The sequence below is a fragment of the Nesoenas mayeri genome (genome assembly GCF_963082525.1).
Source record: "Nesoenas mayeri genome assembly, chromosome: 25".
Taxonomy (NCBI): Eukaryota; Metazoa; Chordata; class Aves; order Columbiformes; family Columbidae; genus Nesoenas; species Nesoenas mayeri.
Genome location: NC_137549.1, coordinates 5003489 through 5027590, shown reverse-complemented (window position 1 = coordinate 5027590; position 24102 = coordinate 5003489). Strand labels below are relative to the sequence as shown.

Here is a 24102-nt window from a genome sequence, read left to right as displayed (position 1 = left end):
TGGGCAGCTGCTGCTCCCCAGCTGCAGGGGGGTGATTTCTCCCCCTCCCGCCCCCCAACACCCAGCGCTGGCTCCCGGCCTGGGGGCTCCGGGGGGATGCGGGCGGTGGGTCGGGAGCAGGGGCGGCCGCCAGCCCCGGGGGGGCCGTGATTCACTCGGCCAGACTGCGGACACTGGGGCTGAAGTTTCTCAGGCTGGGTGGCTCCCGGAGCCTGACATTTTTGGGAAATTTCAACAAAAACAGTTCAGAAGCTTCCAAAAAGCAGCACGATGGGAAAAGGCATTGTTCTGTCTCTCTCCCGCCCTCTTTTTTTATTGGGTTTTTCATCTGTGCGGTCCCTTCGGCTGGTGCCAACACCTCCGAGCCCTGCGCTGGCTCCCACGCAGTGTCCCCACATGGCCACAGGACTCGGATTCCCCCGGGCGCTTTGGGGCAGGGGCTGACTCACAGTGTCACCCCTTTGGGAGGGGCGTCCTGGGTCACCGAGGTGTCCCTGCCACCTTTGGCTCTGTCCCTCCACGCTCTGTGCCCTGCAGGGAGTGATGTCCCTGTCCTTGTAGCCCAGGGGATGCAGGGAGCTGGGACAGGGAGCAAAGGGACAGTGAAGGCCCCCAAACAATGTCCCCATGGGCTGGAAATGTCCCCCCCTAGCTCTGAGCCCCCAGAGTCACCCACAAACCTCAACCGTGGCCACGGTCCACAGTTTCAGGGCTCCCAGTCCCACCCACGCTTGGGGACGGTGGCCTTGTCACAGCTGGAACCTGCTGTCCCAGGGCTCTGCCACCTGCATGGGGTCTGCAAAACTCTTGGTGCCCCCAAATCCTGGGCGAGGGGACAGGAGGAGGCACCGGGACACGGACAGATGGGTTCACCGTGGAGCCGGTGGCACAAGCGGACACGCCAGCACTGCCAGGCTGACCCAAAGGACAACACGTCTCAGCCGGGGTGTGGAGCCATTGGGGGCTTTTTTCCCCACCTTTTGGTGGGGAGGGGGGGAAAGGGGGGGGTGAAAAACAAACATGTTGGGTTTGATAGAAAACATCGGGATTTAGGGGAAGATTTTCCCATTTTCACCCCTCAGCAGAAAACAGAAAAAAGGGTGGATTTAGGTTTCCTAAAGCCACTTGAGGGGGGGCGGGAGGATCCCGGGGAGACCGGCTGGGCGGCGGGTGCAGCGCCGGGAGCGGCCCCGGGGGCGCGGGAGGGTCCGCGGCGGCCGCGCATGAGTCACCGTGGGAAGGCGGCCCCGGGGCGGCTCTTCCTCACCTACCGCGGGGCCGGGGGGAGCGGGGGAGCGGGACACCGGCCCCGGGGGCACCGGGGGGTGCAGCATCCCGCGGCAGCGCCGGGCGCGGCCGGGCAGGCACCGCTTGCCGGGAGCGGGACCGGGAGCGGAGCGCGGTGGCGGGGCCCCGGGGTCGGTGCCTTTCTGCCCCCCCGGGGGCGGGTCCGGGCCCGGGCGGGGCGGGGCCAGGGCGGCATTTAGGGCTTTGGTAACCGGGGGGTTGCTCAGACTTGCTCGGGACTTCCCCGGACGTGCCGGTGCGCTCCGCCGCCCCGGGCACCGACGGGCACCGGAGCCGGCCATGCCGCCCTTACCGCTGCTCGCCCCGGTGCTCCTGCTCTGCATCCGCCTCCTCCGTGCCGAGCCGCTCGCCTGTGAGTACCGGGAGCACCGGGCGGCGCCCGCAAGGTGGGAGCGGGAAGGTGGGGGGGGCGATGCCGGGGGGTCCCGTCGGGGCCGGAGCGGGCGCTGCGCGGATCTCCCCCCGGGGATTCCGCCGTTCATTTCGGGCCGGGCGATGCCTGTGTCCCCCTCCCCACCCTTCGGAGATGCGGAGCGGCCCCGGGAGCGCCGGGGGCATCGCCGGGCGCACCTTGGGGCTGCGCGTTGCGGAAAACAAGGAACCCCCCCTGCCAAGGGCAGCCGGGACCCCCCATCTCCCCCCGGCAGGCAGGCGGGACCCCCTCCCTCCTTGTCCCCGCAGCCCCGCCGGGACCCCCTCTCTCCCCGCAGAGAACAATAGAGGAAACTTTTTTGTTCCCCCCATCCCCGAGAGCAGCAGGGATCCCCCCCGCCTCGCCTGGGAGCAGCGACTGCGCTCTGTCCCCATAGAGAAGAGGGGACCCCCCTCCCCGAGAAGGGTGGGACCCCCTTTGCCCCCCCCCGGCTCGCAGAACCCCCTCCTGGAGAACAATGCGGCTCCATTCCCCACCCAGGACAATGGAAACCCCCGTCCTGTGTCCGGAGAACAATAGCGAACCCCTTCCCCAACCCACCCCTCCCACCCCCGGGAGCGATGCGCCCCCTTTGCCACCCCCCCGAGCCTCTGAGACCCCCCTCCTCCTGCTAAAAACAACGGGGACCCCCCCGTTCCCCACCGGAGAGCCGTGCCCCCCCTCCATCCCAGAGAACAATGAATCCCCCTTTTCCCCACCCAGAACAACAGGGAGCTCCCTCCCCCACAGAGAACAATGAATATCCCCCCCCTCCCCCCCCAAAAAAAAATCCCCCTGGTGGGGCTTCACAATGATGCTTATCTGGGGGGTCCCACCCGGCGGTGGCAGGTCCGGGAGGTGCCACCTGTGGGCTCAGCCCCTGGGGGATCGAGATTCCCCCATTGTTGGGGAGGGGGGACATGGGAGGGTGTCCCCCCCCCATCCCCGCAGAGCCCTCAACCCCAATTAGCCTTTGTCCCACCCTGCACCTCATCCCTTTCCCCCAGGCCGAGCGAAGGGCAGTTGAGCCCCCGCTCCCCGCCGCAGGAAGTTCGGCTTCCTCCCGCCGATGGGAATTTCTCAGGGCGATCCATGGATGTTCGCTCCGACGCCTCGGCAGCTCCGCCAAGAAAAAGCCACCGCTTGGCACCTCCCGTGTCCCCAGCGCCGGCGATGCCACCGGGCCCTGGCACCCCCCGACCCATTTGTGTCATTAGCGGGCACAATAATTAGAGCAGGAATTGCAGAAGCAGCGGAAAGGGGAGGAAAAACGCTCCAAAAGTCCCTTGAGGAGCCGTGAATACGAGTCTCCTTTTGGCGCACGGTGCTTTGGGGACACCCGGTGCCGCTCGCAGCCCGTTTCCCACCACCGGGACCCCATTTTCCTCCCCACGTCGGGGTCCAGCGGGGGGAGCGCTCGCCCCACGGCCCCTCGACGTGCGGCGCTGGGGGAGGCGAAGCCAAATCTCCTTTTAGAGAGCGAATGTTTCCCGTCGGTTGAGCTCGGTCGCTGGCTGGAATGCCTGGGCTTTTTATAAACCCCTCCTCGCGCCGAGGGGTGCGCACCAGCAATGCCACTCGGGGGAGAGAAAGGGAAAAAGATGGGCAAAAACCAGCCCAAAGCAGAAATAAAGCGATTTTGGGCACCGTGTCCGCCTGCAAACCTTGTTGCTCGAGCTTTAGAAGAGCTCTAAATGTATATATTTTTTTTAAATATGTATTTTTCCTGCACAATTCAGGGCTGCCCAAATTCCCTTTTGTTCTCCAGGGCAATTATTTCTATCATTTTCCCTTAACACATCTCAATAAATCTGTTTTAGCTGCGCGATCTCCGACACTTATCGGAAGGTTTTTCCTTTTCTTTCCCAGCCCCGATATAAAACTAAAATGAAATCCGGCCCTTCGGAAGAAAAGCACAAGCGTTCCCGACACCTTGGAAATGTGGTTTTACTTTATAGCATTACTTAGCACCTGATCAGCAGTTTTTTTTTTGAGTAGGAAAGCCATAAAGCCCCGAGCAGGTATTTTGGTTGCAGCTCGCGCATTCCACAGGCTCCTGCGTCTCTTTCCTCTCCAATCTGAAAACTTCACACTTTTCCCTTTTAAAACACATGTTGGCCGTTGTGTCTGCGGAGAGGGGGGGAAATCGCAGGGAAAAATTAAAATAAAAATAATAAAAATATACCAAATTGGCCCCTTCAGAGGGTCCCGCTCGGGGGACGGGAAATGTCTGGTTTACGGCGCTCGTGTGTGTTTCTGGTGCTGTTTAGATTAAGATTTAGGAGAATTAGGGCCCGGAGCGCCGGGTCGGGTATCGGCGCACGCTGGGGGTGCGGTGGGGTGGAGGTTTTTGGGGAGGGGGCGCTGGATGATGTGGGAATCAGGGGGGTGAACCCCACTTGGGGATGGGTTTGTGGCTTGGGGGGGATGGATTTGTGTGGTCACCCAGGGATGCTCAGGACCCCAATGAATCCCAAATGCTTCCGCACCCAGACGCCTTTACCCCCTGAGCATCCCCCAAGCGACAGCCACCGCTAATTAAGATCCCCCCCTGGGTAACGAGGGTTTTGGAGGGTTAATTACGCCGGGGGAGCCGGAGCGGAGGTGGCGCTGAAAGCCGAGAGGGGTCGGAGGGGAGAGGAGGTCGCGGCACTTTCCGGGAGGTAATTTGGGGAAATGAGCCCGGCGCGTGCGGCCGGAGCCGATAAGGCTGATGGACACGGAATAGAGCAGCGTGGGGGGGGGTCCCAGCGTGGGGGGGCCCACGGATGGGTTTGGGCAGAACTGGGGGCGCGCGGTTGGATCGGTCGGTGCCGGGAAGCGCCGGCGTTGTTGGTGGCGCCGATTGTGGGGGGGGAAATGCCCCCAAACTTTCTGTAGCTGCTTTTGCAATCCTTTTATTGTGCAAAATCTGCAAAGCCATAAACTGGCCCTGGTTAAACCAGAGGGTCACCGAGACCCCCTGTTGTCACCAAGACCCCCCCCAAAGGCTCTTGAACCCCTCGCCTGCTTCAACCAATGAGCCCCCAGCACCTCCTGTGATACAGATACACGGATGTTTAAATAGATCAAATAGATATGGAATATATTTAAATATAGAAAAAAAATGATATAAGGCTAAATATAGAAAAATGGCTATAAAATACAGTTAAATACAGAAATATGGATATAAAATATAGTTAAATACAGACAATGGCTCCGCGTTAAATATAGAAAAATGGCTATGAAATATATTTAGATATAGGAAAAAAGGCATAAAATACAGTTAATATAGAAAGATGGCTATAAAATATCTTTAGATAAGGAGAAAACAGAGGCAAAATACAGTTAATAAAGCGAAACGGCCATAAAATATTTAGATATAGAAAAATAGGCAGAAAATAGATTTGATTATAGAAAGAGGAGGTTTAGAATAGATTTAAATATAGGACGAGGAGGTTTGAAATAGATTTAAACAGAGAAAGAGGAGGGAGGAAATAGATTTAAATGGAGAAAAAGAGGGAGAAAATAGATTCAAATGGAGAAAAAGGAGATGGGAAATAGATTTAAACAGAGAAAAATTAAATATAATAGATTTAAATATTGGAAAAGGAGGTTTAAAATAGATTTAAATGGAGAAAAAGGAGATGGGAAGTAGATTTAAATGGAGAAAAAGAGATGGAAAATAGATATAAATAGAGGAAAAATAGGTATATAATAGATTTAAATAGAGAAAAAGGAGATAGAAAATAGATTTAATCAGAGGAAAGGAGATGGAATGTAGATATAAATAGAGAGAAAATAGATATATAATAGATTTAAATGGAGAAAAAGGAGATGGGAAGTAGATTTAAATGGAGAAAAAGAGATGGAACATAGATATAAATAGAGAAAAAATAGATATATAATAGATTTAAAGAGAGAAAAAATAGGTATATAATAGATTTAAATAGAGAAAAAGGAGATAGAAAATAGATTTAATCAGAGAAAAAGAGATGGAACATAGATATAAATAGAGAAAGGATAGATATATAATAGATTAAAGATAGAAAAAATAGATATACAATAGATTTAAATAGAGAAAAATAGATATATAATAGATCCAAATGGAGAAAAAGAGATGGAAAATAGATATAAATAGAGAAAAAATAGATATGTAATAGATTTAGAGATAGAAAAATACATACAAAATAGATTTAAAGATGGAAAAAATAGATATAAAATGGATGTAAATATGGAAAAAAACAGGCCTATATAATGTTTGTGTCGAACCCCCCCTCTTGTCTCCGGTGCAGACCCGGCCGTGATCTCCCCCCAGGACCCCACGCTGCTGATCGGCTCCTCGCTGGTGGCCACGTGCACCGTCAGCCCCGAGTCCGCGCTGCGCGCCCAGGACCTGTACTGGACGCTGAACGGGCGGCGCTTGCCCGCGGCCTCGTACAGCGCCCTGGGCCCCAGCACCCTCGGCGTGTCCCTCACCCGCCTCAACGGCTCCAAGCAGCAGTCCGGGGACAACCTGGTGTGCCACAGCAGAGACGGCGGCATCTTGGCCGGCTCCTGCCTTTACGTTGGACGTACGTCGGGGCGGCCGCGTGTGCCGGCTCGGGTCCCCCCCCCCGCCCCCCATCACTGGATTTTTGGGGGGATGGACGCCGGGGGGTGTTGCCGAACGCCGTGCCGTGGGCTCGCAACGCTTCGCTGGCGGCTGCTGCTTTATTTGCTTTAGTTTAGATTCCACCCCGCGGTTCCTCGTCCCGGCTGGCGGGAGCGCGCGGCAGAACAAGGCTCGTTTTTGGCAAAGCCTCCGCAAAATTACGCTTGTCCGAATCAATAACCGTAAGATTTTTATCTCGGGCTATTTTAGGGACGATGCTACGTCCCAGGAATACAGAGGCTCAGCTGGGAACGCAGCTTGGATTTGCTTTTTCGGGTTGCTGTTGCTGGAAGAAAACAGCTCCGGGGCGCAGGCAGGGCTGGGCCAGGCAGGAGCTTAAACCCCCCCCCAGCAAACACATTTGCAGCGCAGGAACCTGGGGACCGAGGTGTCATTGCCCATCGTGACCACGGGCTGAATTTCACTGCTCTGCCATTTCACCCCCACTCTTATTTTATATTGTTTTCCTTCCCCAGTGCCCCCAGAAAAACCCGTCAACATCACTTGCTGGTCCAAGAACATGAAGGACCTCACGTGCACGTGGGCGCCGGGGACGGAAGGGGAGACGTTCCTGCACACCAACTACACCCTCAAGTACAAGCTCAGGTGGGCGCTTGCCGTAATTCCTGTTATTCTTTAAAATGACGGGATTTAAGGCTCACAGGACAGGGTAATGGGGTCTGTGATGAGTTTCCTCGGGTCTCGGCCACGCTCTGTGCGTGCCGGGGAGGAGGGTTTGATACCGGTGGTGTTGAGCGGTGGGTGACCAAGCCGGCGGGTCCCCGTTTGCTCCGGGGATGGGTGAGCGTCCCCACTGGACCGCGCCCGGCACTCAGCACCCATCCGCAGGTGGTACGGCCGGGACAACACGTGCCAGGAGTACCACACGGCCGGGCCCTACTCCTGCCACATCCCCAAGGACCTGGCGCTCTTCACGCCATACGAGATCTGGGTGGAGGCGTCCAACCGGCTGGGGGTGGCCGTGTCCGACGTCGTCATGCTGGACATCCTGGACGTGGGTGAGTGATGCTGCCCCGCTGTCACCACCGCGCCGGTGACATTGTGATACGTGAGCAGAATTGCTCCGAATCCAATCAGGCTGTTTTCCCCAAGGGTTTTATTTGTACACGGCTCTTTAACCCTTTCCTCGCAGTCACCACCGACCCGCCGTCCGACGTGCACGTCAGCCGCGTGGGGGACCTGGAGGACCAGCTGAGCGTGCGCTGGAGCTCCCCCCCGGCCCTCAAGGATTTCCTCTTCCAAGCCAAGTACCAGATCCAGTACCGCGTGGAGGACAGCTCGGAGTGGAAGGTGGGTCGGTGTCACCCGTGGGTGTCACGGGACATCACAGGACGCCCAACGGTGCCAACGTTGCCGTCTCCTCCCTCCCCAGGTGGTGGATGACGTGGGCAACCAGACCTCCTGCCGTCTGGCCGGGCTGCGTCCCGGCACCGTCTACTTTGTCCAGGTGCGCTGCAACCCCTTCGGCATCTACGGCTCCAAAAAGGCCGGGATCTGGAGCGACTGGAGCAACCCCACGGCCGCCTCCACCCCGCGCAGCGGTGAGTGCCGCTGCGCACCCCTCCCTGCGCAAACGGGATGTGTGGGGGGGGCCCGTCCCCGCTCTGTGCCCAGCACCTGGATTTCTTGCAAAGGAGCCAATTCTGAGCTCGGCTTTCCCAGCAGGAAGCCAAAAATCCGCTCGTTTCCCTCTCGCCCACCATTATTCACAGCGCGGCGGCGACGGGGGGGTCGAGCCGCGCGTCCCCCCCCGTGGCGCTGACCCTGCTGTCCCCGCAGAGCGAGCGGCGGGGGGCTGCGACCCCAAAGGGGGGGAGCAGAACACGACGCTGCGGCGGGAGCTGAAGCAGTTCTTCGGGTGGGTGAAGAAGCACGCCTACGGCTGCTCCAACCTCGGCATCAAGCTCTACGACCAGTGGCGCGCGTGGCTGCAGAAATCGCACAAAACACGCAACCAGGTAGGTAAGGAGCCTTTCGCACTTATTTATTTCGGGGTGACCCCGGGGACGCCGGTGTGGAGGGGACATGGGGTGACGCTGCGGCCGGCGGCGACGCGGGGCTCTGCTCCTCTCTGCAGGTTCTTCCCGGCGATAAGTTGTAGCCCCCGGGGGACCCAGCGCCAGCAGCACGACACGGGGCGCCCGGCGCCCACCCGGGACCACCCGCGCCCCCCCCGGCCCCGCCGGCGCGGAGCAGGAAGGCGGGTGGGGCGAAGCGCGGCCCCGCGGCCCCCCCGGGACACGGGATGGCGTGAGGCGGGGGGGGCCGGCCCTGGGAGCCCGTCCCGTGCCGCCGGCCCCGCGGCGCTGCACCGCGGCACCGAGGGGAACCCCCAGCACCACCCGGCTGGGGGGGGCACAGAGGTTTTGCTCCTTCCCCACCAGCCGGAGCAGCCTCTGGGATGAAAGGGGCGGCGGGGGCTTCCCGGGTGTCCCCCCCTCTCGGCGCAGCCCCCCCGGGAAGCAGTTTTGGCTGGTTTTTCTCCCTGGGGACCCACGTGCGAGCGCGCGGTGGGGGGGTCCGTCCCTGGGGAGCCACGCGGGCTGGTTTGAGGCTGCTGGGGTTTGCCCCCAGTGCCTGCTCCAATTTTGATTCAAACCAGCCTTATTTTGGTTCCATTTCAGTCAATTAGGAACAGATTTAAGCTTAATGCCAATAAACCTCTGAAACCCCCCCGGGGTGTGCGTCAGCAGCGCGCGGGGACGGGGATGCAGCGGGCAGCCAAACGGGACCCGTGTCACTCGTCACCCCCCGCCTGGGGACCCGGCCACGGGGGAGGGGGCGGCACTGGGGGGACACAAAACCTTTAGATGGTACGACTCCAGCCAGCTCTGTGGGGACGTGTTTATTGTGAGGTGACCAGAGAAGGGGCACTTGGGGGGTGCCAGAGCTGGTGGGTTTGGGGGGCGCTCCAGCCGGCCGCAGAGGCTGTGCCCATCCCAATGGGGGGGTCAAAACAAGGCTCTACAGGCACTGGTTTTCATTGGGAAAAGCCCCAGCAGAGCTGGGGAGGAGGAACCAGCCCCACACCGGCCCCCTCTGCTGAGGGATGCTCAGGATTTGGGGAGACCCCACTGCTCCCGGGGGGGTGTTCCGCACCCCTTCCAGCCCACGGCCAAGAAAAGGGGTCGGGGGGAAGGTGCCCACCTTGCCGAGGTAGCGTGGGGTGGGCCAGGGGCACAAGCGGGGCCCCCATTCCACCCGCCGGCCCCTCCAGCCGTTCCCACGGGGACACCCATCACTCAACTTCTTCCGAATCGTACTTGAGGTCCTGGAGAATTTCGCTGATTGCCTCAATGGTTTTAATTAGCCTACGAGAGCGGATGGAAACTATAAATAAAGCCCATATGGAGCGTATTATCTGGGCCGCCTCGCCTTCCCCGCGCTGTTTATGAAACACTCAGCCCGGGGAGGCCGAGGGGACCGCGGCCACGCGGCATCGCCAAACCCTCCCCGGGGCCGCGGCCGAAAAGTGCGTTTGAAGGCACCATCTGGGGCCCCCCCGGGATGGAGGGAGGGGAAAGGCGGGGAAGGGGCTCCCAGCCTGGCAAGGGGGGCGATGCCGCCATCCCAAAATTGAGGAGGAGACCACAACGGGGCCAGCACCTACTTGTGCTTGAGCTCCCGCACCTCCTGCTGATGGGCGTCCACGTCGGGTTCATCCTGCGCCCGCTGCCGGGCCAGCTGGAGCTGCGCCGTCTGCGGGGGGGACACGGCAAGAGATGGGAGCCCCCTCCCCAAAAAGCAGCCCTGGGATTCTCCCCCCAAAGCCCAGTGCTCACCAGCTGCAGCTTCTCCTGCTCCCGTTCCTGGAGGCGGGTGAGGTGCTGGGCCAGGTCTGGGCGGGCGAGCTCGTCCCGCAGGCGCCCGGTGATGCGCAGCACCTCCCGGGAGATGCTGCTGAACGTCACGGTGATCTCATGGACCAGCTGCCGGTAACGGGGGAAATCGTAGTGGGGTGCGCTGCTCAGGTACGCCTGGTGGCCCCTGGGGACAGGTTTGGGGGGGTAAGACACCATCAACGCAGTCGGGGGACTGAGTCCCCTTTGCCACACCGCTGTGGAGCACCAGGGAGGTCAGTCTATCTATCCATCTATCTATTTATCTATCCATCCGTCTATCCATCTATCCATGTGTCTATCTATTTATCTATCTATCTATCTATCCATCCATCCATCCATCTATCTATCTATCCATCCATTCATCCATCTATCTAGCCATCCATCTATCTATCTAGCCATCCTTCTATCTATCTATCTATCTATCTATCTATCTATCTATCTATCCAAATCCTTGACCAATAGTTCTCAAAAAGTGGTGCAAAAATACAGTATGAAAGCACAGCCTCCAGCATGGCAGTTACAGCAGCAGTGTCTAGTTTCCCCCCCCCAGATTTGGCAGCTCTCAACCCCCTCCCGACCAGGCAGCTTCACCCCTTGCACGGGACAGGCTTGGCAGCTGCTTTTTGGAGGGGGATTTGTTTTATTCTCCTTTCCAGCCGCAAGCCCGTGTCCCGGGAAGTCCATCATCTCCTGTCGGGTGCTCAAATAGGACACAGGTGTCCCCCTGGCAGCTGCGGCTCCTCAGCCGCCCCGGCAGCCTCTTCCCGTCAGGACGTCAAACCAAAATAAACCGGGGATGGGGATTCGGCGCCCCGCGTCCCCCGGTGCGGTCGGTACTCACTCCTCCAGCAGCCGGTACGCCTCGGCGCGCTCGCCCTGCAGCGCCTGCAGCCGCCGCAGCAGCACGGTGACGGGCTCGCCGGTCTGCCGGGGACACGGGGCAACGGTGGCACCGGGATGGTGGTTCTGCTCCCGTTAACGGGCTCTGCGCAGAGCGGGTGTCGCCCGGGGGTCTCGCCACGGTGCCAAAGCCTCGAGTCCCCGTTATCCCCCTCGGTGTCAGTTCTGGGGGAAAGCGGGGACGCTCCCAGCCACGTGTGGACGGACCGGCCCCGTGAATCACCCCCACTCGTGATCCGGAACACCCCCCCATCCCGTGTCCGCGCGCCGGGACCCCCACCCCCCCAACCACGTGGACACAAAACAAACGGGCTCCGAGACCTCCCCACGGCCACGCGTGCACGAACCGGTCCGGTACCGGGACCCCCCCGCCCCGGCCACGTTTGCGCGAACGGGGCCGGTACCGGCACCCCTCACCCACAACCGCAACGGTACCGGGACTCCCCCGGCCACGTGTGCACGAACGGAACCGGGACCGGGACCCGCCCCGGGCCACCCGTGCACGAACGACACCGGTCCCGGGACCCCCCCCGGCCGCGTTTGCGCAAACGGAACCAGTCCTGGGACGACCCCCGGCCACGTTTGCGCGAACGGAACCGGTCCCGGGATGCCCCCCCGGCCACGTTTGCCCGAAGGGGACCGGCCCCGGGACCACCTCAGCCCGTCCCCGCGGCCGCCCGGTCCCGCTCACCATGTCCCGGCCCCGGTCGGACGGCGCAGGCCCGACGGGGCGGAGCACGGAACGCGGCTCCACCGCCCCCTGCCGCTACCGGCCGGTACCGCCGCCGCCCCCCCACAGCACGCCCCTGCTTTTTATTGAAAACCGCGCCAATTCGAGCAAAAGAAGAAAACCAACACAAAGGGATGTTTTTGGGCGCTGCGATGCTTTATTGAGAGGGCGCTGGGGGCCGCGGGCAGGGTCGCCCCCGCTCTACTTGAGCTTCTTCTTGGGGCGCAGGTTGTTGGTGTGGCCGCATTTCTTCTTGCGGCAGTTGACGGCGCGGGGGTGCAGGCGGGCGTAGCACCTGGGGAGGGGGGAAACACAGCATGAGGGGGACGTCAGCGTCTCGCCGGGGACGGGGTTTGGGTCCCCACCCCGCTGGGGGGGCGGCAGGGGACGGAGTCTGTGTCCCCACCCCAGCTGGGGGGGGCGGCAGGGGATGGGGTTTGGGTCCCCACCCCGTTGGAGGGCAGCAGAGAACAGGGTCTGTGTCCCCACCCCAGCTTGGGGGGGCGGCAGAGAACAGGGTCTGTGTCCCCACCCCGCTGGGGGGGGCAGCAGAGAACAGGGTCTGGGTCCCCACCCCAGCTGGGGGGGGCGGCAGGGGATGGGGTTTGGGTCCCCACCCCGCTAGGGGGGCAGCAGAGAACAGGGTCTGTGTCCCCACCCCAGCTGGGGGGGCGGCAGAGAACAGGGTCTGTGTCCCCACCCCAGCTGGGGGGGCGGCAGAGAACAGGGTCTGTGTCCCCACCCCGCTGGGGGGGCGGTGGGGACAGGGACGTACTTGCGGCAGATCATTTTGTCACAGTTGTACTTCTGGGCGAGCTGGCGCAGGGAGGGCTCGATGATGCCCCCGCGCAGGCGCAGCACCAGGTGCAGGGTGGACTCTGAAACAGAGAAACAAGCGGCACGGCGGGGTCAGGCGCTGCTGGGGAACAGCCGGCACCCCCCCCCAAAAAAGAAACAACACCCCAAAATCTGCGGCACCTTTCTGGATGTTGTAATCTGCGAGGGTGCGCCCATCCTCCAGCTGTTTGCCCGCGAAGATCAAGCGCTGCTGGTCAGGGGGGATCCCTGAGGGAGAGAAACCATCAGACTGGGGGGCGGCGCCTGGGCCCGGGGCCGCCGCCGCTTTCCCCGGTACCTTCTTTATCCTGGATCTTGGCCTTGACGTTCTCGATGGTGTCGTTGGGCTCCACCTCCAGGGTGATGGTTTTACCCGTCAGCGTCTTCACGAAGATCTGCATCTTGGCACCGGGGGGTCTGCGGAGAGCGGCGACCACGTCAACCCCGGCGGGGCCCTGAGGAGAAACCCCCCGTGTCCCCGCTCCCCCCGCCCGCCGGGGCCCTGAGGAGAAACCCCCGTGTCCCCGCTCCCCCCGCCCGCCGGGACGCGCTTCCCCGACCCTGCGTTCCCGGGACGGCCCCCCCCGCGCGGATCGGCCCCCGGTCCAGGCCCCGGTCCAGGCCGCGGCCCCGCTCCCGGGCCCGCCGAGGAACCGCCCGCACGCACCCGCCGCCTCGCCGCTGAGAAAAGGGGCGGCCGGAACCGGAACCCGCCCGTCGTGACGTCACAACCCGCGCATGCGTGCCCCCCCCTCCCTTCTCCGCGTATGCGCCGCCCGCCCGCTCCGGTACCACAGGGCGGGACCGGCCCCAGAACCGGCCCCACGGCCCCGGGAACGGGCCCAGAACCGGCCCCACGGCCCCAGGAACGGGCTCAAGCCCGCCCCACGGCCCCGGGAACGGGCCCGCAGTGCCCCCACAGCCCCTGCCTGCGGCCTCACACCCTCCCTTCAGCCGCTCTCAGGCCCCGGCCGCTCCGGGGACACCGTGAGGAGCCAAGGAGGGAACCGGCCACAAGAGCGCGGTGCGAGGGGCCGCACGGAGCGGGCCGGGACCAAAGGGAAAGGCGGCTGGAAGCCGTGAGCAGCACAGACCGCGCTCCTGGGCACACGTGCGAGCTTCAAATACAACGTTATTTAAGAAAAATACAACATCTGCACCCCCAAAACGGCTCTTCTACCCTAAACTGGCACCAAAGTCTACGCTGGAGTTTCACAGCTCTCCTGACACAAATGAGAAAGGACAAGAGGCGTTTCAAACCCACGTTTTACTTATTCACCCCGAGGCGAGTGGCGGGTTTACACCACGGTGGCAGTTTAGATGCAGAAGGGCCTTCACTCGGCCATCGCTTCTCTCAGCATTTGCTTCCCCCCAAAAAAAATAAACACACAAATATAAATACAGGATAGAAAGTCCTCCGGGAGCGGCGCCCGACCCGCGCGCTCAGTCCAGGTCGTTGGTTGTGTCTTCGTCTGTGAGACTCTGTCCGTTCACGGCCGGTAAATCGTACTGGCCTTGGGATAAATCCTCAAAATCCTGGCTGGTGGTGGGCGAGATGATGTCGGGGCTGGTGTCGCAGGACTCTGTGCTCTGCTCCGAGGTAGCGATGGTGGTTGTGGTGCTTTTCAGGACGGGGTCGAAGTCATCGTCGTCTTCAAGGATGGGAGATTCGTGGATGTCTGGAAGGGGAGACGCAATTGTTAGTTTTGGTGCCGCGACAGAGGCGCCCTGGCTAAATTACACGCTCCTCTAATTCTGAATTTTGTCATTTTGTACCAGTAATCAATATAAAACCAACACCACGTATATTAGCGGCTCTTTGTAACCTCTTGCAACCGCATTTATTATAACCAAGGAGCTTTCCAGGCGCTGGATGTCTCGTCGGCTTCTCCCGACACCCAAGAGCCACCTCATGCATTCTGAGAAAAAGGGACTTTTCACTTGGGAAGAGAAGCGATGGAAATTGTGCATTCAGGAGGGAAGCACTCACTGCTGAACGCCTCCGGGTACTGCTTGGCCAGCTTCCCTTTCAGCGTCCTGCGGAGGAGACAGCGCGCTCAGTGCACAGAAAATCCGGAGCCAAGATCCCCAGGACAACATAAACGGATCCCGGGGGGTCCCTTGAGCCATGGGGCTCCCCCCACGGCCCCGTTCTGGGCCCATCCCTCCCATGGGTTGGAGCAGAATGGAGGAATCCCAAAGCTCCGGCTCCTCTCCCACCCCCTCCACGCGTCACTTGGCCACGCGTCTCCTCCTTGTGCCCCACTTTAACCCCCCAACAGCCCACCCAGACCTCAGCCAGCCGCCCTGCGCTCCCCGCGCCGCCTCCCGCCCCGCCGGCAGCCCCGTTCCTGTTGCCGTTGCGCACCGGATCCTGCGGAACACGCTGTCCAGGTCCTTCTTCATCTCCACCAGCGTCTTGGTGTGGTGGAGGAAACGCTCGTTCATCTGCTGCATGCGGACGCTGGACAGGTTGTTGAAGTTGAGCAGCATCTCGTTGGTCTTCTCAAATCGATCCAACCTGCGCGGGGGAAGCAGCCGGAGCTCAGCAACGACCCTGTGCCGGTACGGGATCCCCGCGGGCCGGTTTCCCCCGGGACTCACATGTTTTTCTGCGCCAGGATGATGGCGTTGACGTCCTCAGCGTTGACCATGCCCAGCACCCGCCCGCAGAACACCTGGGAGGCCGTGGGCTCCATCGCGGCCTGCGGGGCGGTGCGGGCGGCTCAGCATAGGGGCGGGAGCCTCCCGGTACCGGGGACACCCCCCACACACCTCCCCACTACGGGGGACACGCCCCTCCCACCTTCCCGGTAACAGGGCCGCCTCCAACCTGCCGTGCCGCCGGTGCCGCAACCACTCCCCCTCCCCGCCGCCGTGCCCGGTCCTGGGGCGCCCCACACGTTCCCGCTGCCGGTAACGGAGTCTCCCCGCCCGCCTGCCCGCCCCGGTAGCGCCTCTCGGGGGGACGCAGACCTGGGCCCCTCCCGGGGCCTCCCGCCGGCAGTGCCCGCGCACCTGGGGGAGCCCGTCCCGCCGCTTCACATGACCGGAGCGGGAGCGGCACCGGGGGCGGCACCGGCGGCCGCGCCTCGCTTCCTGGTGCGGGGTCACGTCGAGCGCGACCCCGCGGCGTCAGCGCGCCGTTGCGTCACGACGCCAAGCCGGAAGTAGTGGTGGTCGGCGGAGGGGACCCCCCCCGGTGCCAGTAGCGAGGCCCCCGCGCCGCACACCGGGCACGCACGGGCCCCCGCGCCATGGCCCAGCGGCGGGCACCACCCGGTCCCCCCAACACCTCGCTGCGGCCCCTTTAAGAGGGCGCCGAGCCCCTTTCAGCGCCTCGCTGACGAGCGTTCTCACCACCCAATGGCGTCAGCGCGGTGGGCGGTGCCTGTCCAATAGGAGCGGGGGGCGGGGCCGGCGGCCGCGGGTTCGCGGACCAGGTGGGAGCGGCGGGGGGCGCGCGGGGCCGTTGCTAAGGGGAGTCCCGGCGCGTGACGGTGACGTTGGCGGGGGGTCCCCGCGGGCGGGAATGCACGTGGCGGCGGGAGGCGCGCGCGGGGCGGCCCCTCCCGGTACCGGGGCCCCGTCACCCCTGTCCCGTCCCCCCCAACCCCGCGGAGCCCGTTCCCTCCCCCGGGGCTGCCGGCGTCCCCCCTGCCCGAACCGCTCATCCTCCCCGAAGGGTCCCGGCGCTGCGCGGGCTGGCGGCCGCGTCCCCTTCTGTTAAGCGCAGGCCTGACCCACGTCCGCCCCCCTCCTCCAGGTTGCTCCGCCGCGATGGCCTCCAGCGGGGAGGAACCGAGGAGCGGCTCCCCGGGCCGGGCAGGCACCGGCACTGAGCTGTCGCCGACGGGTGACGCCGCTCACCTGGACACGGGGGAGGATTTCGAGGTCCTGGAAGAGGAAGAAGAGGAGGAGGAGGACCTGAGCGAGCTGCCCCCGCTGGAGGACGTGAGCAGGCCGCCGGTCCCGCCGCGAGAGGATGCCCAGCCCTCGGAGCAGGGCCGGGGGGAAGCGGCTGAGGAGCCCCAGGAGTGGCTCGATGTTTTGGGTGAGAACCGGGGCAGGAGGGCGCTCGGCTTGTGCGGTCTCACAGCCTTCCCTGGGAGGCCGGCCGGGAGTCAGACCGGACAGCGGGAGTGAGGTTTTTCCCTCGCAGCCATGGGCTGATGTGCCTCTGGCTTCTCCTTGCCCAGGGAATGGCTTGCTCAAGAAGAAGACGCTGGTGCCAGGCCAGGGAGTGGACACCCGTCCCAACAAGGGCCAGAACGTGACCATTCGCCTGAAGGCCACGCTGGAGGATGGCAGCGTGGTGGAGGAGAACCCAGCCCTCACCTTCACGCTGGGGGACTGCGATGTCCTGCAGGTCTGGGCTGGGAGAAAGCTTGCTGGCCTTTATCGCTGCCTTGCAGGGCAAGACCTTGCCTTGGGGAGCGTGGGGAGGGTTTGGGGTCTGCGGTGTCCCTGTTTGTGGATCAGAAGTGGCCCGTCTGCCTTTGTTCATGCTCCCTCCTCATGATGTTGTTCCCTGCAGGCGCTGGACTTGTGTGTGCAGCTCCTGGAAATGGGGGAGACGGCTTTGATCGTGTCAGATGCAAAGTACTGCTATGGTGCTCAGGGCAGGTGAGCGGGGAGGGCATGGGGTGGAGCAGAATGGCCCCAAACAGGGCTGTGAAAGCTGTCCTCTGTGCTCCCACTAACAGCCCAGCCAGCAACCCACAGCTTCTATGGGCTGGGAGACCTGGCTCGTTTGCTACGTGCAGGGAACAGCAGCATGTCCTGCCTGGGGAGAACAATTTGAGTCACACCCTGTCCTGGGGAGCTTCCCTGATTTCTGGGCCTAAATCTGTGTGGCCTTGTGGGTGGTGGGACCTGCAAAGGTGATAAAGGTGCCGGGGGTTTGTCTCCTTCTTTGCGCAGGAGCCCTGACATCCCACCCAACGCGACCCTCACCCTGGAGGTGGAGCTGCTGGCGGCTCAGGACGCGCCGGACCTGGAGCTGCTGAGCGGGAAGGAGAAGATAGAGTTGGCCAACCGCAAGCGGGAGCGTGGCAACTTCTTCTACCAGCAGGCAGATTACGTGCTGGCCATCAACTCCTACGACATCGCCCTCAAGGTCATCGGCTCCAGCTCAAAAGGTACCTGCTCCCGCCCCGGGTGAGGACCGCCTGGGGTCCCTTTCCCTCGTAACCCAACTCTGGGGTCTTTGCAGTTGACTTCAGCCCGGAGGAGGAGGCTGAGCTGCTGGACGTGAAGGTGAAATGTCTCAACAACTTGGCAGCGTCTCAGCTTAAATTGGACCATTATGAGGCAGCTCTCAAGTCCTGTAATCTTGTCCTGGAGCACCAGCCGGGGAACATCAAGGCTCTCTTCCGCAAAGGCAAGGTGAGGCTGGACGTGCGCTGGGTGCTGCTGTCCCTTCTCCATGGTGTGACGGAGAGCAGGGACAAGGGACAGACCTCAGCCATTCTGCTCAGTCTGTATTTGGCTTTCCAGGTCCTGGCTCAGCAGGGTGAATACAGAGATGCCATCCCCATTTTAAAAGCGGCATTGAAGCTGGAGCCTTCAAACAAGGTAGGCTACTGAGCTGGGCGTCTGCAGGACACTTTTCTTGTCTGTGCCCCCCATGAAAGGCAGAAGCCCCCCTGGAGCTGTTCCCAGCCTCCCCCACAAAGGGAGGCTGGAAATAGCCCCTCAGGACCTGGGCAGCCATGGTGTGATGCACCCCATGGTGCAATATCTGAGCTTGGCCGGTGGGTCCCTTATCTCTATGTTGCGAGACTCCCTCTGCCCTTTGGTCGTGACGGTGGCAGGAGTCCCTGCCAGCCCATGCCTCCTGCACCAATCCTGCGTGTCCCAGCTTTCCGGGGTGGCTCCAGCAGCTCGTGCCATGGCTGCGGGAGGTGGAGCAGAGCTGAGTCCCCGCAGACTCGCTCAGCAGCCTGGCCTGTGATTCACTGGGCGGTGGGAGCAGCCCAGACCTCGGTCCAGCGCCTGGGCCAGGGCGAGCTCTGGGTCAGGAATTTCCTGTTGGTTAATGATCAGCTGCAAGACTGGAGCCTGAGGAGAAATCAAAAACCAGTGCCAGGAAATGGCCCCAGCAGGAGCGAGCCTGGGCAAACTGGGGGAGAGGCAGGAGGTGCTGCCTGCGAGGGGTCGAGGTGGGGGGCTCTAGTCCTCAGACTGGATCTGTTGTTTCATCCACCTCTTTTTCTGGGATTTTCACCCTGATTTGTGTCGTGATCTGGTGCAGGACGGGGCGCTGCGAGCAGGTGCTCGGTGGTCCTGCAGCACCCCCAGAGCTTGTGGTCTGAGAGCACCCACCCTCCCACCAAAGTCAGGGTGGGCAGCTGCGGGGAGGGAGCAGCGCAAGCGACACGGGCAGCACCGGGAGCGTCGCTGGCACGTCACTGTTGGTGGGGCGGCTGCTTGCTGCCCATTCGGACGAAGCTTTTAATTGGAGGGGGGTGAAAAAAAAATCAAAATGCCCGGCAGTGACGTTACCAGTGAAACCACAAGTACAGCAAATTACCGGCCTCTCCGGCTGGCTGCCGGGACTCCCAGGGAAGTGGCGGTGCCGCTCCAGACGGCAGCGTTAAACACGCGTCGCTGAGTCACGGGCTGCAGCTACCGGTGGTGAAAACAAGACTCGAGAAAAGCTCAGCTCCACCTGTCTCAGATGAGGAAACTGGTTCTCTGGGGCTGTTGGAACTTTTCAGCTGTTACAGCCCATAAGCAACTGGGTTTCCTCCTGAGCCCTCAGAAACGCGCGTTCTGGGAGCAGGAGGAGATGCCAACATTTGTGCTGTGCCAGCTTGGGGGTGTCTGCGAGCCCTTTGCTGCCTTGCACCCTTCAGACATCCGCAGTCGCGCACTGAGGCAGCGTTTCTGCGCGTGGCACAGCCTGGTGAAGCCGTTGTCTGTCTCCAAGTGAGCCGATGTGGTCTGGAGCCGATGTGGTTGCCAGTGGCAGTGCTGGTGTTTCAGGGAGGTGTCCCCAGCAGAGGGCACAGCACGGCCGTGGCACCAGACGGCTGCACCAACGCCATGTCCTTCCTTGCCACTGCATGCTCAGGGAACGCCTGGCAGTGCCGTGCTCGGCTCTCCGGTGCTCCTGGCTGCTTTTTGGGAGCCTGCAAGCTCTGCGCAGGACACGGAGCTTTCTCCTGCCGCGCTCCTCCAGCCGCAGCCGTCGCTGCCGCTCGGCACAGCTGGGCAGGTGCCGACACGCTCCCAGGTCTTGCTGCAATCCCGCTTCAGCGCAGGCTGAGTCGAGGCCGCTTTCCCAGCCTGCTTCCAGACAGAGCGGTGGGAGAGCTTGGGCACGTCTGTCCGCGACGCAGACGCTTTTCTGTCTCGATTAAAGGATAAAAATCCTTTTCCCGATGTCTGGCATCAGCCCTGGGCTCCGCTCCTCACTGCCAGGGAATGGGGAGCAGCTTGGGTGGTCAGGGAGGACACAGGGACACTCAGAGCTGGGGTCACCCACCCTGGGTGTCAGCGCCAGCCTGGTGCAGCCCCTGGGCGCTGGGGAGTAGGGGAGGATCAGGCCGTCACCCCCCAGCTGCTTCTGGGCTGTTTCCCAGAACTCTTGCACTGCCCTGGGGTGATGGGAGCTGCTGCGGTCCCTGTCCCCACCCCAGGGGACAGTGTGGGGCTGATAACTGATAACCGCAGCGCCTTGCTCTCCTCCCCAGACCATCCACGCTGAGCTCTCCAAGCTGGTGAAGAAGCACGCGGACCAGAAGAATGTGGAGACAGAGATGTACAGGAAGATGCTGGGGAATCCCAGCGCTGCTGGCGCCCCGGGGAAGTGCAAAGACAAGCTGCCCTGGGTAAGGGCCTTGCAGGGGGGTGACAGAGCGGGTGGGGGTCACCCCTGGGCTGGGGAGCACTGGTGAGGGCACAAGGGAGGTGTTATTGTCCCCTGGGTCCTTGGGGGTTGACGCAGTCCTGCTCGTGGGCGGGGGGAACGCTGGTGTGACCCACACGGTACATGTGTCGGGGATCTGGGGGGCAGCCTTGCCAGGAACACACCGATAGCTGTGGCTGCGCTCCCAGCTCTGTCCGCCGGCGATGCCAGCTGGAGGCTCTGGACTTTGCTCCCAGCTGCCGCCGCGCTCAGGAGCCCGCTGGCTGTGCCGGTGGAAAGCGCCGTCAGCTGGGCTGCCGGCGGCACACGTTGTCCCCGCGGAGGGACGCGCTGGGCAGAGCCGACGCAGCACTTGCCATTTTTGGGCTATGTTATCTCGGATGTGTGTCCGGAGCTCGGTGCTGCCCCACGGCACCATGCCAGCGCAGGCAGGGCTGCACGTCCCCGCTGGTGGCACACCGGGGACATCCCGTCACCTCGCCGGTCTCTCCTCCTTTAGTCCATCCCCTGGAAGTGGCTCTTCGGTGCGACAGCCATCGCGCTGGGCGGCGTGGCCTTGTCCGTGGTCATCGCAGCAAGGAACTAAGGATGGCGGCGGGGCGGCCCTGCGGCACAGCACCCGCGGCACAGCACCTGCGCCGGGACCTGCCTCTCTCCTGCCAAGGGGCTTCCTTGGGGCTCCGCTGCCCCCTCCCCACGGACTCGCATTTGCAGAAACACTGATGCTTTCTCTGCCGGAGGCGCCGGATCCCCCTCCCGACGTCCCCCTGTATCTCTCCAAGCGCAGCTGCAGGGATGGAGCCGCAGGCAGAGCAGAGACCCCCCCAGCACCCTCCCTGCAATCGGGGGCTCAGCCCCCAGCCCCGAGCATGTCGAGGGGAGCATGAGGCGCTGCACACCGGTACACTGTGGCTGTCCCCAGCCCTGTGAGCCCCGGTGGGCGCCGGGGTCCTGCTGACACGGCACGGGGGGCAGAGGAGGATGCACGTGGAAGGAAGCTGCAAGGGTACGAATGGACACGGTGGTTTCTGCGGCAAAGGGATGCGGATGTAACCAGGGGCCCGTGTCCTGGGGGGCTCAGCCCCCCCGCAGGCACTCGCCCTCCTCAGAGCGTGCGATGTCCAAAGGAAGCCAAAGAACCCTCCTCTGCGGGCTGTCCCGTGCGGGTCCCAGCGCTCTGGTCCCTCCGCCCTCAGCTCCCTCCAGCCGGGGCTGACCCTGCGCCCCGGTCTCAGCTCTGCTCGCGGCGGGGGGGGTAGCACTTTCCTTCTACCCCAAACTGACTGTGAACTTCCCAAATAAAGGACAATTCCTTGATGCTCGGAGCCTCTTCATTCCCAGAGGGGGGTGTGCTCTCCTGGGCTGTCCCCCCTCTTGTCACACACACGTGGCTGCAGCAGGAGCTGCTTCATTTGGGGGGCAAAAGGGGAATTCTTACAGCTCTGTGGGGGGAGGGAGCAGCCTCCACAGCCGAAGTTATTGGCTCGGGGGGGACCCGATGACACGGAGTGTGCCCTTGGGTGCCCGCAGCCCCCCGTGGGGCACGGAACCTGGGGCATCAGGGCCCTGCTTGGGGCGGGGGGAGTCCTGGGCCTACAACCCCTGCTTTCGGGGGGAGCCCGCAGCCTGCAGGCCCAGCCCGGGGAGGACTCCAGGCCCCCCGGGCCGTGCCCGGGGGTTGTGCCCGGGGACCGGGGTTGCCCCCGCCGCCCCCTCCGCCGGTGCTCCAGGCTGCACCAAACCACCCTCCCCGCCATGCCCCGCGGCGCTTATTTGCATATCCCCGCCTCCTCCGCCCATCTCCCAATCCGCCGCGGCGGCCGGCGAGGCCTGGCCAATGGGAGCGCGCGTTGCCCACCTCCTCGCCCCAGCAACAGGCGCCCCGGGTGGGCGGGGTTGGCGGAGCGACAGGCGGGCGGCTTATGAATAATGTATAAGGGGGCGTGGCGGCGGCGGGAGGCCCCGGCGGCCCAGGCGCGGAGGGGGAGACGGTCCCAAGATGGCGGCGCTGCAGGCGGAGCGCGGGTACGGGCTGTCCTGCGGCCGCCTCGGCCGCGGCACCCGCGTCTCCGTCTTCCACGTCAAGCTCACGGAGAGCGCCCTGCGCGCCTTCGAGAGCTACCAGGCCTGTAAGGTAGGGGCGTGGGGCGGTGGGCACGGCCCCGCGGCGGGAGGGGGGTGGCCGCCACGAGGCCCCGGCCGGAGCCCCGCGGGCAGCACCGGCGGGGTTGGCACCGGGGGGAAGGCGGAGCGGGGCTGGGGAACCCGGTCCTGCCGCTGCCGGGTGTGTGGCGGGGAAATGGGGAGAGGGGTCGGTCGGTGTGAGGCCCTCCCGGCGAGAGGCTGTGGAGATGTGGGAGTTCCCGGCCCCCCCTTCTGCGTGAGGGAACCGGGGCGGGCGGCGATCGCGCTGTCGGGTGCCTGAGGGACCCTGGAGGGCTCCCGCTGTGCCCCCCCGGGAACGCCCCGCGTTCCCCCGGGGGTGTTTGAGGGCCCCCCCCTCCGGTGTGTGACCGCGGAGGGGTCGTGATTCCTCGCTAAGTGCCTGAGGGGGGTCGGGGGGTGCCGGTGAACCCCTCGGTAGCTGTTGGGGGGACCCCTGTGTCCCCCCCGGTGGGTGACCGGGGAGCTGAGATCTCGGTGCCGCCCCCCGGTAGATGCCGGGGGGCGGGGGAAGGGCTCTCGGTGTCCCTCCGATAGGGATCTGGGAGACACCGGGGGGGGGGAGGGGGGGGGGGTTTACAAGGGACGTCGGTGTCCCCCCTCCCCCCCCACGGTGACCGTGTGAGCGCGTGCGGCCCCCCCGTCTGCGTGACGTGGGTTCGCAGGGCCCGGGGGGGCCGGGCTCATCCCGCTGCCCTGTCCTGCTTAGGGGGGGCGGGGGTGGGGGGGGGGGGGTCCTGCCATCGGGCCCAGGGGGTCCCTTCCCCGCTGCCACCCCCTCCGGGGCACCCGCTTGTGTCCCCCCCGCCCCGGTCCGGCGCTCGGTTCCCTGGGGGGGGGGGGGGGGGGGAGGCAGGTTCAGACTGGGCTGTAATTTGAAATTTCCAGATTGTCTTTTCCGAGATATTTCCTTGAAATGCGTCCAGAGAGCTTGAATAGTCACGAAAATAAAGAATAATGGCAGCGCTCGGCATCTGTCCTTAGGCTGGACCGGAGCGGGATTCAAAGCTGTCCTTTTTATTGTAATTTCATTTTCTTTTCTTTTCTTTCCGCCTCTGATCCCGAGCGTATCTGTCTCCTCACCTTGCCAGGGAGCTGGGGAAGCTGGGAACCCAACCCGTTTGTCATTAGGAGCGTCCTGCTTGCCAGCTTCTGTAGGATAAACCATATGTTGTCACAACACTATTTTTAATTTAGGGTGTTGGTTACATCACATCACTGAATTGGGCAAGCTCAGTGTGAGGACGAAGGTAATTACTGTACCAGGGTTTATCAACTTGTATTTTAATGAGTGTTTATCAGCATTATGAGAAGTCAGTAGCAATAAGTGCCTTGGGTAGACAGAGTAGCTTTTTCTCCGAAGAAAAGACAAAAAATCCG

At 62.8% G+C, this 24102-nt stretch overlaps 6 protein-coding genes across 9 annotated transcripts in view; 3 read left to right on the top strand and 3 right to left on the bottom strand.

Annotated features, from left to right (window-relative positions):
* Window positions 1-1587: 1587 nt before the first annotated feature.
* On the top strand, window positions 1588-8489 carry CRLF1 (cytokine receptor like factor 1; the record flags this gene model as incomplete). Its single annotated transcript, XM_080359420.1, has 8 exons — window positions 1588-1660; window positions 5995-6273; window positions 6830-6959; window positions 7203-7372; window positions 7507-7664; window positions 7747-7915; window positions 8154-8332; window positions 8452-8489. The coding sequence occupies 8 exons, from the start codon at window positions 1588-1590 to the stop codon at window positions 8473-8475; spliced, it is 1182 nt and encodes a 393-aa protein (XP_080215546.1). The 3' UTR covers window positions 8476-8489.
* REX1BD (required for excision 1-B domain containing) lies at window positions 8405-11818 on the bottom strand. Its single transcript, XM_080359421.1, has 5 exons — window positions 11808-11818; window positions 11058-11140; window positions 10157-10361; window positions 9985-10073; window positions 8405-9685 (listed from the first exon to the last, which is right to left on the bottom strand). The coding sequence occupies exons 1-5, from the start codon at window positions 11808-11810 to the stop codon at window positions 9613-9615; spliced, it is 453 nt and encodes a 150-aa protein (XP_080215547.1). The 5' UTR covers window positions 11811-11818; the 3' UTR covers window positions 8405-9612.
* A 163-nt stretch (window positions 11819-11981) lies between these two features.
* UBA52 (ubiquitin A-52 residue ribosomal protein fusion product 1) lies at window positions 11982-13379 on the bottom strand. Its single transcript, XM_080359408.1, has 5 exons — window positions 13351-13379; window positions 12982-13100; window positions 12825-12911; window positions 12622-12724; window positions 11982-12141 (listed from the first exon to the last, which is right to left on the bottom strand). Exons 2-5 carry the CDS (start codon window positions 13082-13084, stop codon window positions 12048-12050), a joined length of 387 nt encoding a protein of 128 aa, XP_080215534.1. The 5' UTR covers window positions 13085-13100; window positions 13351-13379; the 3' UTR covers window positions 11982-12047.
* A 400-nt stretch (window positions 13380-13779) lies between these two features.
* KXD1 (KxDL motif containing 1) lies at window positions 13780-16035 on the bottom strand. Of its 2 annotated transcripts, none has more exons than XM_080359393.1 (5): window positions 15702-16035; window positions 15288-15388; window positions 15052-15204; window positions 14674-14720; window positions 13780-14362 (listed from the first exon to the last, which is right to left on the bottom strand). In XM_080359393.1, the coding sequence occupies exons 2-5, from the start codon at window positions 15380-15382 to the stop codon at window positions 14127-14129; spliced, it is 531 nt and encodes a 176-aa protein (XP_080215519.1). In that variant the 5' UTR covers window positions 15383-15388; window positions 15702-16035; the 3' UTR covers window positions 13780-14126. The 2 variants fall into 2 exon arrangements, with proteins under 2 accessions (XP_080215519.1, XP_080215520.1); XM_080359394.1 differs by lacking the exon at window positions 15702-16035 and adding an exon at window positions 15517-15584.
* Window positions 15225-21876, top strand: FKBP8 (FKBP prolyl isomerase 8). Of its 3 annotated transcripts, none has more exons than XM_080359392.1 (9): window positions 15225-15248; window positions 16450-16737; window positions 16883-17052; window positions 17221-17309; window positions 17607-17824; window positions 17899-18071; window positions 18183-18260; window positions 20384-20521; window positions 21059-21876. In XM_080359392.1, exons 2-9 carry the CDS (start codon window positions 16464-16466, stop codon window positions 21143-21145), a joined length of 1227 nt encoding a protein of 408 aa, XP_080215518.1. In that variant the 5' UTR covers window positions 15225-15248; window positions 16450-16463; the 3' UTR covers window positions 21146-21876. The 3 variants fall into 3 exon arrangements, with proteins under 3 accessions (XP_080215518.1, XP_080215516.1, XP_080215517.1); XM_080359390.1 differs by lacking the exon at window positions 15225-15248 and adding an exon at window positions 16078-16126; XM_080359391.1 differs by lacking the exon at window positions 15225-15248 and adding an exon at window positions 16144-16183.
* A 661-nt stretch (window positions 21877-22537) lies between these two features.
* The window catches only part of ELL (elongation factor for RNA polymerase II), a 47276-nt gene continuing 45711 nt past the window's right edge, over window positions 22538-24102 (top strand). Inside the window, exon 1 of the mRNA XM_080359376.1 lies at window positions 22538-22693. Coding sequence (XP_080215502.1) covers window positions 22559-22693 — 135 coding nt within the window. The 5' untranslated portion in view covers window positions 22538-22558. The remainder of the gene's footprint in view (window positions 22694-24102) is intronic.